At 46.3% G+C, this 12,147-nt stretch overlaps 4 protein-coding genes across 4 annotated transcripts; 2 read left to right on the top strand and 2 right to left on the bottom strand.

Moving 5' to 3' along the window:
* Positions 1 to 74: 74 nt before the first annotated feature.
* On the top strand, positions 75 to 1,991 carry GL218_06582 (Y+L amino acid transporter 2; the record flags this gene model as incomplete). The annotated part of the gene is made up of 2 exons (XM_033583304.1): positions 75 to 1,097; positions 1,161 to 1,991. 2 exons carry the CDS (start codon positions 75 to 77, stop codon positions 1,989 to 1,991), a joined length of 1,854 nt encoding a protein of 617 aa, XP_033433721.1.
* A 2,821-nt stretch (positions 1,992 to 4,812) lies between these two features.
* On the bottom strand, positions 4,813 to 5,697 carry GL218_06581 (uncharacterized protein; the record flags this gene model as incomplete). The annotated part of the gene is made up of 2 exons (XM_033583303.1): positions 4,813 to 5,395; positions 5,447 to 5,697. 2 exons carry the CDS (start codon positions 5,695 to 5,697, stop codon positions 4,813 to 4,815), a joined length of 834 nt encoding a protein of 277 aa, XP_033433722.1.
* An 803-nt stretch (positions 5,698 to 6,500) lies between these two features.
* Positions 6,501 to 8,282, top strand: GL218_06580 (putative amp-dependent synthetase ligase protein; the record flags this gene model as incomplete). The annotated part of the gene is made up of 2 exons (XM_033583302.1): positions 6,501 to 6,924; positions 6,979 to 8,282. 2 exons carry the CDS (start codon positions 6,501 to 6,503, stop codon positions 8,280 to 8,282), a joined length of 1,728 nt encoding a protein of 575 aa, XP_033433723.1.
* Positions 8,283 to 8,771: 489 nt separating this feature from the next.
* GL218_06579 (DNA replication licensing factor mcm5) lies at positions 8,772 to 11,058 on the bottom strand (the record flags this gene model as incomplete). Its single annotated transcript, XM_033583301.1, has 3 exons — positions 8,772 to 9,267; positions 9,328 to 10,736; positions 10,795 to 11,058. 3 exons carry the CDS (start codon positions 11,056 to 11,058, stop codon positions 8,772 to 8,774), a joined length of 2,169 nt encoding a protein of 722 aa, XP_033433428.1.
* Positions 11,059 to 12,147: the final 1,089 nt, after the last annotated feature.

The raw sequence follows: 12,147 nt of genomic DNA, 5'->3' as shown, positions 1-12,147 counted from the left end.
ACGACATAGAAAATAGACAATAGCCGAACTCACTTATCTTCTACCGGTACCGATATAGCTCTCAGCTAGCTGCGATGCCAGCTCAATATTCGTCCGCCCTTCACCCAGGCGCTCGAGACTCCCTCGAATTAGCCTCGTTAGCATCATCCAGTCGCGGTCCCGATACCTACTCGGACACAGACTCTAGAGCATCATTATCCTCCTCGCGGAAACTTTCTCTCGAGCAAGACGACCCGTTAGATTACAATAATCCCGCGAGTCGTTCCGATTTAAGATCCGGTCATGGAAGAACGTATTCGGTCAACTCCAACTTCGATTACGCTGCGAATCTCTTCCCGCTCTCCTCGTCTACCGCTCCTGGTTATGCTCCCTTAGGCGCGCCCACCTCGGCCGCACAGCGCCATGGTGGACTGGGCGGACCCTCGCTAGAAAAACACAAAACACTGACATACTTGAACGGGTTGGGGTTGATTGTAGGGTTAGTAATTGGGTCAGGGATCTTTTCGTCCCCTAGCCAGGTCAATGTAAATGTTGGCTCGCCTGGCGCATCGCTAGTTGTATGGGTGATATCGGGCGTCCTCGCCTGGACGGGCGCGGCGAGTTATGCGGAATTGGGGGGCGCCATTCCTCTCAACGGAGGCGCGCAAGCTTATTTATCCAAGATTATGGGTGAATTGGCTGGGTTTCTCTTCACATGGGTAGCTGTCCTCGTTCTCAAGCCTGGTAGCGCCGCTATAATCGCAATTATCATGGGCGAATACCTTGTGCGCGCCGTGATCGGAGCAGAAGCGGAAACAGTAAACCCTTGGATCAACAAGAGTGTTGGCCTTGTCGGATTGTTCGTCGTGACATTCTTGAATTGCATATCGACCAAGCTTGGAACCCGCGTAAACGACACGCTTATGTTCCTAAAATTCATTGCTTTAATAGGCGTTACTATTTGTGGTATCGTGGTGGCCCTTACTGGGTTTTCCTCTTCTGGCAAAGCCAATGTGGATTGGAAGAACCACGCGTGGTTCGAAGGTACGAGCACGGACGCGACCCATTGGGCTGTTGCTTTATATGCCGGACTTTGGGCTTATGACGGTTGGGATAATGTGAGTTTTCATCTCGGTGGTAAGAGTCTTGGCAGTTCAGTATAGCTAACTATCGCAACATAGACGAACTATGTAGTTGGCGAGTTTCGAAACCCCTCGAGGGATCTCCCGCGTGTAATTCACACGGCGATGCCTCTTATTATTATTTGCTATCTCCTCGCCAACTTTTCATATTTTCTTGTCTTACCTCTAGATGTCCTCAACTCTACTAATACTGTTGCTGTTATGTTCGGCAATAAAGTATTTGGCCCTGTCGGCGCACTTATCTTTGCACTGATTGTTAGCGCCTCTTGTTTTGGCGCTCTCAACTCATCTACGTTTACTAGCAGCCGGCTTGTTTATGCCGCTGCGAAGGAGGGTTATGTCCCGGCTATTATTAGCCGTGTGGGTATAGGTTCCCGGGAGCCTGGTATGGCAACTACAAGGACAAGGAATTGGTTTTCTAAACGACTACACAACATGATCGGCGATGAAGAAACGGGGCTCTTCTTTACGCCGCTGTACGCATTAGCGTTGAACGGCACTTTGACGGCTATATATGTGATCGTTGGTGAATTTGGGGAACTCGTTACGTTTTATGGGGTGGCAGGATATTCGTTCTATTTCCTCACCGTTCTAGGACTGATCATCCTAAGAGTGAAGGAGCCGCAGCTAGAGCGGCCATACAAGACGTGGATTACGACTCCCATAATATTCTGCTGTGTAAGCCTGTTCTTACTCAGCCGCGCGATATTTGCTCAGCCGTTGAAGACGCTCATCGTCGTTACATTTGTTCTATCTGGGATTCCGGTATTTTTTTGGAGGATACAGGGTCGGGACCAGGTCGCCAAGCGGGAGACTGGCTCCGGCAACGCAACGACGGGATGGAAGTTCTGGAAACGATGGCGGAAATGAGCTATGACTACCTAAACATTAACATCCCATCTACTTAAGGGGAATGCTTTTTTATAAAAGTTTCAGCAATTGGACATAGCGAGCATTCTGAATGAGCATCAGGGTCACTGGAGTATACGGAGTCATACATACCAGTATGTAGATTCTAGTTGGTGGCATCAGTAAATAGCTTATATTACACAGTTACATACATTACAGTGTAATATGAATGAGTCGATAGAAATAATGACAGAAGCAGCTACTTTAGTAAGCTACGAAGAATAATCTAGTTTGGATTTTAATCCAGAGCTACGTTTAATTCCAAGTCCATAGAACAAGCGATGAAAAGCGTGAATATGAGGCATTAATTAATTAATTATGACTATCGATTTACCCTTCGCGAGGAAAAAGAAAAAAGTCAACATCCTCGTTGACAACTAACTACTTGTAAAGCACCGCATTGTATCATAAGGCATTGCATTAATCCATCGCTTCATCTTTCCTCGTAAAGCTTCGTTCTCAATTCATTGCATTCAGTATTATCGTCCCGAGATCATCACATCACCATCACATCATCAACATCGTCATTTATATCTTACACCCCGTCTTGTTGTCGTGCAAAAGAATGTAATCTCGCTTTCTGTCAAGATTGATTGTTCGACATCTAAACCATTCTTATTGTTATTGCTGGAAATAAAGGAAATATAATAGTTTTCCCTACTGTTTCCAACTCAAGGGTACAAGACATAGTCAAGTAATGTTGAATAGAGCCTGCTCGAGAGTAGTCATGTAATTGAATAATTCCAAGTTAGCACCTTGCCTGTTGAAGGTATAACCCACGCTGGCATTCCTAGCCTCGATATTCGTTATGGACTATGAGCGATCGAGCCTGGCGTGCTTTTTATTATCGAAGTAGATATTATTGTTGTCATCGCTCGAGGTCGAGGGTGTCCCGGGCTGGGCAACATTGAGGCCGTTGATCGTGATTAGCGACTGGGCATATTGATAGGTCTATCAATGGCCCCTTACGAAACAAGATTTTCAACGTCCTCGTTGATATCTATCTTATTGCAAATCCATCGTACGCCCTTGTATTTGGATCTCGAACCTGGGTGGCATCTTGCACACAGGTGGCGACAGCTTTGTCGTGGTGTTGCATTAAGTGACAGGACTATCCGTCAAGGACCTTTGAGGAATTTTGCTGATGCGATCGAAGGAACTGGCGTAATAAATTTTCAAATGATGAAGGGGTCTTTGACAACGACTTGTTGTAGGTTTATTGTTAGGTGTTGCGACAAGACTTTGTTGCCATCATGTGGTTAATGTGTAACGATACCTTGAGCTTTTGTGAAGAGTTGATTGATATTTCGGAAGCTTTTGCTTCCCGAGCTTTCTAAGCATTCGATTGTCTTGATATTCTTTCTGGAAGATTGTGCTTCTACCATGGCTTAGTAGAAGTCTAGCTAGATAGATGAGTCCATTTACTTCCAGAGAGTATTCTATCTGTACGCTAGTAATAGAAGACTCGCAGCAAAGTCTTCGTAAGGTCGTAAACGGAGTGGAGCTACCAGAAATGAAAGGACTCTCTTTTATGATCGTGAAAAAGTTTTGAATGTGTCTATTATCCATTCATCTGGATACGGCTTCAGCTCCTGGCTCTGCGCTCTCTGCGTGGTCCTGGCAGAAGGTGGAAGGGATTGATGTTTAGCCTTGACTTCTGGAGGCAACAAGGTCACGAAGGTGATAATCCGGGTTCTTTCGGCGGTTATCTTCTGCGCCCAAGGTAGGCTTTTATGTTCGTGCAGAGAAGCGGCCACTCGGCAGCAATTGGTTATGCTTTCGCTTTGATCCACGAATCGTTTTGCGTAGGCTCCGGAATTTTGGAAACCCATGAGTGTGACGGTGGACACTTCAAGACCTCTTGGTGATATAATCGTCATTCGGTTTCTATGTCGTTCTGCCATGATAGGTACCTAGTTACCAGCAGGAGTTTAGTTTGCTAGTGATATGTCTGTATATTTAAGAAGACCATTAAAATGTAACAGTTGGTATAACGGTTCTAGGGCTTAATCCTCTGTATGTAGTGTTGTTTAGAATAGTTATTTCCGATGAAATTTTTGAGACGTCACGGACGGGCTGGATGTTGATTAAGTGGGAGTTAAAGAAAAGGATAGAAAAGTACCTAATTTTTAGTAGGAATTATAGTTGTGAGGGTTATAAATTCTAGGTCTAAGGCATAATTTTTAAAAGTATGACTTAATGCCTATCGCAGTTGCTTTGCTCGTGCTTTACATTGAGCAGCTATTCCCAAAATTTGTGCAGGAGCCTACGGTTATATCTGAGGGAACTGCCTTTTAGAATAAGTTGGAATAGGTGTTACTTGGAAGCCTAAGGGAAGGAGTATCCTCTGGTAAAGGTTCTATTTTGAGTACCTACCTTTGGTATCTACGGTAATAAAGTGCTGTCTCAAGAAGTTGCGACAGCTCTTATTGGAGTTAATAGTATGCGATTTTGAAGGCTATTATCAACTGATACTTGCCATTTTTACTTGGTAACTATGCTACCTAATTAACTGAATTAGACAAGACACATAGCAACCTCGTATCAGGACTACAATTAAATTCTTGTGCATTTGCTATGATAACGAGCAATAGACAACTCCTGGCTTATTCCACCGTGGCAAACCTCAGTTGCGTCCACAAAAACTCCAATATGCTGTAACATCCCGCGTTGCACTAGTCTCGCCTATATTGACGTCTATACTTAATTTTCACACGCGCGGCTCATGAGTGTAGCGAAAGCTAGTATTTCGCATTCTACCTTACATTATTTATCCTTTTCCCTAGTTATGTAACCATGCATTGCTTGATGAACTTCTGCGGTCGCGTCCCCTCTCATACAGCCACTTGCTGCTCAATCCAACCGTACTTCTCTTCCCGTTTGCAGGGCTGGGGCTAGGGCTATCAGGGACTCCGCCGTAGAACGAAGAGAATCCTGTGCTGGCGCCCATAGGACTAGGAGATCCCAGGGAGCTTATCGAAGACCGGCGCGCACCGTTCATGGCTTTCTGTAGTAAGGGACTCTGTGGAGACGCTAATCCAGCGAGATTGCCATTTCCATTCAGTCCAATAGAACTGCCAAAGTTGGAGGTAGAGCTGCGAGGGGAGGCGGAGAAGCTGCGTTTGCTACCCGCAGATCCGGAGATTGAAGGGGTTCGGGAGTAGCGGGGCGGCGTGCTATATGCAGAGCCTGGCGTAGGCGGCGCGGAGGTGAGTGGTAGGCCCAGTAATCTTCGCTGGCCAGGGGTTAGGGGGATATCGGATAGATCATCTTTGGGCCTGAGCAGAGGCAGGAGATTCGTGCCGATGTTAAAGAGGGGTATGGCAAGAACCGTCCAGTATGCGTATCGCGAGTAGTTCCAGACACTGCGAAGGTTAGCGTCGTTGAGCTAGTTAGATTAGGATACGGAAGCGTACGCGTAGGGGAATGATTTCTTAGATGGCAGTACCCGCGCCAGAAGAGAATGCAGAAAGATCAATGCTATAAGCACGACGATATTAACGGCGATGCGCTTGACGTTCCCATCGGTGAATGTAGTAGCCTCCTGTCGCTGGGTAATCTCTTGTAGGCGCGGATGTCGCCACGTGCCTGGGCTGTCCGTGACTGGTGGCGTAGAAGGTGTTTGTTTCTTGGGGGTTACGATCGTCTTTGCCATCGATAGAGACATGATTATTATCGCTGGTCGGGTGTCTCGAAGTCGAGAGTACAGACAAATGAACTAGACGTTCGTGTCGAAAATACGTGTGCAGGCTGCCGTCTTGAAACAATACTGATAGTATGACCTATTTCTGTAGAAGAGAAAGGAGAAAGGATGTTTGAATCGGAAGTGGAGTCAATTGAATGACATTTATCTGCTGCTATTACCTGTCTTATTAGTTAGTACCTGAGGTTAGTATAATATGGTGGCGCTGAGAGCGCAGCCCTCGTCGTTGAGCTACGTCTGATGGAATGATTCTGCTTTGTTTTCTTTGGAGGATGATTTTGGTTGTCAAGTCAGTTGCGAAAACAACCCAAATCTACTGTTACATTTATTAGTCATCATATTTGTAGCATTTTAATCTTAGTGCCAAGATTTACTTTAGGGGAGCTGTAGCCGCACGAGCCATGATTAGGTACTTTGGTACCTGCCTTAGTATGGATTTTAGGCTCGGATGCTCCTTGCGTCACAGGGCTGACAACGAGTTCCCTAACAAGTCCCAAGTCCCAAGTCCAAGTCCCCACCGAAGCATCTCACCTCATCGGGGTCCCTCGTTCTTAGACCGCGGACGGATTCACTTAGAAAGGATTCCGACTCTCTTCAAGTCTACCTACCTTCTATTTTTTTTTTTTTCATACGATTCCAATCGTTCCGTCGTTTAATGGCGTAACTACCTATAATTGCAATCTATTTAACCATCCTTTTGAGGGGAAACCTACCGAATTGCAACTTGATATTAGCAATATAAAAGCCGATATCTAACTTTAACCAACATGAGCGCTGGTAGTCTTTTGACCCAGTTCGACGAGGGACTTAGCTCCCTCTTGACCCAGTGGAATGGCTACTCTACGCTAATTTCTACGGCCTTGGTGCTGCTCCTAACATATTCTATCATGAACCGAGTTGAGCCTGATATCCACCCTATGCTTCTCGCTCGCCAAGCTTCAAGCTCGCCAGTCCGTAATGAGGGAGAATCACCCGTCTACCGCGGCAACTCAGCTCCTCATGGTTTACCTCTCAATACTGGTTTGAATGTTAAAGATCCGGGTGCTTCGAAATGGGCCCAAGGTCGAGATGGAGATCTGAGAGATGTCTGGCGTAGAGCTGTATCCGGCCCTTCCGATGAAAGTGGTCCCAAGACAAGGGGGCGCATCTTGACTGTTCTAGGGAGTGAGAAAGTCATCGAACATGATCTCGGTAAGACAATTTTCTCAACTTTGGAAATGAATTACGACTAATAACTTAATATAGGCGATATCACGCGGCAGATCAACTTGGTTGGAAAGCATATCACTTCTCAAGGCGGAAAGAAGGTGGCTATCTATCTTCCTAACTCTGTGGAATTTATTGCCACTTTGTTTGCTTGCAGCTTCTATAACTTGACTGCTATTCTATTGCCTTTTGACCAGCCAGAGGATGCGATAATCTCGATGCTCCAGAGGTCTGGTGCGGACACCGTTGTTACAGCGCCCGGGGCTTTCCCGTTCGATAACGCTGTTTCGAGTTACCCGGGTCTTCGCCAGCTCATCTGGGTTGTTGATGAGGGTAACAAGCATCTCGACTGGAACGAGGTCCCTAAGGGTGTGGGTGGCAGCGTCAATGTCTCTACTTGGCAAGATATCCTGAACGACAACCCTGTCACGGCTGGTACTGAACTGCCCCCGGCCGACCCCAAGGCTGAGATCCAGGATGTTGTTGTCTTTTGGCAGTCTAAGTCGGGCACCCTTGAAGAGATGGTCCGATTCACCCAAGGAAACCTTGTGTCCGCCATCTCGGCCCAGCTTACGGCAATCCCTCAAAAGGAACGCTTCTCACCTGCTGATCTCTTCCTGTCTTCTGCTTCCCTATCGGCGTCTTTCCCTCTAGTCCTAACACTCGCGGCTCTCTACTCTAATGCCTCTGTGGCTTTCAACTCCGTCGCCGGTGTTACGTCCGACCTGATCCTAGCCACCACTGGTGTCGCGCCCACCATCGTCGTCGCTACTCCCCAAACCCTCAAGAAGACCCACGAAGAGACTAAAACTAAAGTTGGCGCCTCGCTCCTTACACGTGCCTCACATTGGGCGCAAACACGCAGTCTCATCCAAGATGGTGTTATGCCCGCGGCCTCCCTCCTCGCCTCGTACAACGACTCCCTGCACCCCCAGATCGGCTCTTCCCCAACCCCAACTCCTAAACCCGGCAAACTCCGCCTCTTGTACGTCGCAGACCCCGCAGGCACCGACGCCCCTCGACTTTCGGAGCAAACACTATCAGACCTACGCGTATTCACTGGCGCCCGCGTTATCTATGCCCTTTCTGCTCCTCGAGTTGCAGGTGCCGTCTCCCAAACTCAGTTCAACGATTACCGCGTGTTGGGCGATGGAAGCAGCGTGCATTTCGGACCCCCTGTAAGCGCCATCGAGGTTCTATTCAGAGATACGGAAGGCCACAAGATCACCGATGAGAGTTACACCGGCGAGATCGTGGCCCGTGGCCCTGCGGTTGCGGGTGGTGAAGCGCCGTTGGGTGTTGTTGGTACTGTTAGGGTGGATAATACGATCGCTTACGTGTAGGCTTGACGAGAGTATTGTAAGGATTACTATGATAGGAAATTGAATGATGAGAATGGAATAAGATTTCGTTTATTTTCCTACGGCTGGTTTGTTCTCATCGGGAGGATTGGACGGAATGACCCCTTTATTTATTGTGATTCAAGTAGATAGCAAACTGCTAATGCCGTTGATATATCTCTATACCATTGCCTTGACTAGATTTATGTATTTTCCATTAGTTCTCACGACATGTCCGTAATCATGGCATAATTATTCTAAACCCAATACCATAGATGAGACGTAGCATATAATTTCTTTTTCCTTTATTCAACATCTACGTCGTTCGTAATTACTACTATGGCACACTCGTACGTAAATTGCATCTCAGAATCATAACCACGTATGTCGATACCTTGTTGTCGAGCACAACCTGAACGCCGAGCCAAATGAAGCAGCTTCCGTCATGAATCAATCACATAGGCCATATCTAACCACTTCATCCCATCCACTCTAAGCACCGTTTCGGTATACCTGCGCACCTTGATTGCGGAACATAATCGTATCCCGTCTCTGCAGTATCATAAGCGCGCGGTTCAAACTCTGCTCGCTGAACCCCTTCCCTTCAACCATCTCGCGGCGTAGAGTAGCCAGGCTGGTGCTCCACCCAATAGGCAAGCGTCGGCGAAGCTCCTGTTCAAGACGTGTGACTTCCTCGTTCAGCTCGCGGCCGCCTTGGTTCGCGGTCCCCTGTGTGACGGCGTCCATCGTCGAGCACAGGAATAACCGGATGGCTTCGTCGACGTGCTGCTCGGTGGCCATGGGGGAAAGAGTAAGTTTTGCGAGAGCTTCTGTGATGCGCACGATGGCTTCGAGTTGTCGCACTGTGATGGGGATGCTGGAGCGCGCGTTGGCTTCAAGTTCGGAGGCGTGGACTTGTTTCCGGATCGAGACGAAGTGCGAGGATAGCTTCTCGGCGGCTTCGGGGGAGAGGCGAGGAGCGCAGCGACTGGAAGATAGGTTAGCGTTTGTTGGTTATGGGGCAGTTAAGAAAAGGGGCACGACTCACGATTTGCAGTAGCTGAGGTACCGCCGCATCGTCTCGACGGGTACTTCGCCCTCAACTTGCTCTTCGAGGCCACGGCCGCCCATGTGGATACCCATGACGTGCTTTGCAATGCGCTCGTCCTTGTCTCTGTTGTGGTCGTCTTTCACGATGAAGATCATATCGAAACGGGACAGAATGGTCGTCTGGAAGTCGATGTTCTCGCCCGGCGTCTTCATGTCATCGTACCGGCCGAAGATGGGGTTGGCTGCCGCGAGGACTGAGGTTCGCGCATTTAGAATTGTTGTTATACCTGCCTTGGCAATCGAGATGGTCTGCTGCTCCATAGCTTCGTGGATCGCGACACGGTCTTCGTCTCGCATCTTGTCAAATTCATCGATACATACCACACCACCATCTGCTAATACCATTGCACCACCTTCGAGGTAAAACTCTCGCGTGGAATGATCTCTCTGCACGGAAGCTGTTAAACCAGCTGCCGAGGAACCTTTACCCGATGTATAGATAGATATGGGAGCAGCTTTCTCGACGAATTTCAAGAGTTGCGACTTCGCAGTACCAGGGTCACCGAGGAGGAGCACGTTTATGTCACCTCTTAATTTCATGCCGTCAGGTAAGATTTTCTTGGATCCTCCAAGTAGTAAGCACAATATGGCTTTCTTAATATCTCGATTGCCATAGATCGATGGGGCAATACAATCGGCCATAACATCATAGAGATCAGGTCTTCGGCTAAGTTCCATGAATTCTTGTTCTTCCTCCTCGGAGAAGATTGAGTGTCCTTTAGCTGTGGCATCCATATCTGTCTGGATACCCACGGCTCGTAAATAAGGCGTTCTTATAGCAACAGCACCGCCTGTAGACGAGTTCTTGGAACCCTTGTTCTGGTAGATAGAGAAAATGCCCATGATCGTGCACCTTGATCCCGGAACGACCCTATTCGTAAGGTATCGGTCTGCGGAGATGAGAACATGTCGTGGAAGCTCTCCTACGGGCACCTGGTCAGGGGCTTCTTGAAGCTTAATAATCTGCTGATCGACAAACTTGGACTTTTCGTGGGTGATAAAGTAAGGGTCTAGAGGACACTTTTCGGATGGGTCATTGGGAGGTCTCTGGCGACCACAAGTTCGCGGAAGTGTTACACCGGTAAATCCACCTAGGACGGGGATCATCTGTGTGTGTAGGCAATTTCGGCATTGAATATGTAACTCTGTGGCCTTAGAAGACATAACAGAGGCACCAATGACGATGCCAGGCACCCTAACAAGCCTTGCGATAGTATCAGAATCCAGATTCCGGATCGAGACATCTTCTGCGCTGGAGTGGAGGAGTAATTGGTGCTCAGGGACAACAGCTTTAGGTTCGTGGGGGAAGATGATTCGGTGTGTGCATTTCTTGAGGGCCCCTTCGAACTATTATATGTTATTAGTTAATTTGGATCAATATCTCGGTAAGTAGTATATGACATACGAGAGGAATAATCTCGGCGGGTTCTGTGACTATTCGGTGCGCAAGCTCTTCGTTATATTTGATTAAGTCGGTAATGTTAACATCGCAAAAGTACTTTTTTAATAACGCATTTTCTCTTAGCTGATCTCGATAGACGAAGATATTGTCGTGTCTGAATTCGAGGATAAAAGTTACAAGTTGTTCTTGTATTTGCAGCCGGCTATCTTCGTTTGGTCCAGAGTTGGACTGGAAGACGGAAACTGAGTAGACTGATTGGCGATCCATCTTGGATACCGGATATGTACGTCCTTGAGTGTTCTATTCAGAGAATCGTAATAGTTGAACCAAGTGTTATGAGTTATAGGATCATTAGCGATTATGGTGACTATGGATCGAGGGGTTGAAAGTTGAAAGATTTAATTTGGGAACCCGCGTTAATTGACACGCGAAATGGAGACGCGTTTTTGCTGGGGGTACGGTGGACCATTATGACATTAGTGCCAAAATCAAGAAAATAGGTGGCACTATGTCTAATAAGGTAATAGTAAGGCAAAAATACAGTATAAGCTCAATTAATATACGCTGTATACACAATTAACACCCCTTTTAACCTTATACCGCAATAACTTTACGAATATTAATCCAATTATTTTTCAAAATACACCAATATTTTGATTCAAAAATGATAAAAATTGCTATCCAGGTTGCATGTAATTTGACCCAATATTCGTAGTGTTATTAAAAGCTTGTAAGTGTAAATATAAGGCCAACCAAAAGTCGAATAGCCAATCAAATATAACTAGCCTTTACCTTAGCCTCAAAATATCCGAATTTAATAACACTTACACATATTCAAATAACTTTACCAATATACGATTTCCAAAAATATAATTAATATCATTTTATAGCCTTGATTAATGCGAAAATAATGATACAGGTTGCATGTATATATCTTTTGGCTGGCGTATCGTATAGCGTATTATATCAATATCCAGTAAGTCATATACAGCACGTGATACCCTTTATGACCCCGTATATATATCATCCAGGACGAAGTCCGTTATTTATACATATATGACATATTATCTTTACGAAATAAATTTAAACAATTACACAATTAGTTTAATGATTTTTTTCATACTTCAATTGAAATAATGATATTTTCTTTAAATTTTAGAAAGAATACTCAAAAAGTTATTAAATAATATAAGAATTTTGTATATACCCCGCATAGTATACTGTGCACCTTTCATACTAGCCTCTTTTGGACAGCCCTGACCTATTTTCTTGATTTTGGCACTAATGTCATAATGGTCCGCCGTAGGGGGCGCGTTGAGAGGTTGCATATAACGCTAGGCTTTATTCGAACCTCAA

This window comes from Daldinia childiae, assembly GCF_008694065.1.
Source record: "Daldinia childiae strain JS-1345 chromosome Unknown Scaffold7, whole genome shotgun sequence".
NCBI lineage: Eukaryota > Fungi > Ascomycota > Sordariomycetes > Xylariales > Hypoxylaceae > Daldinia > Daldinia childiae.
This window is presented reverse-complemented; position numbering and strand designations above follow the sequence as displayed.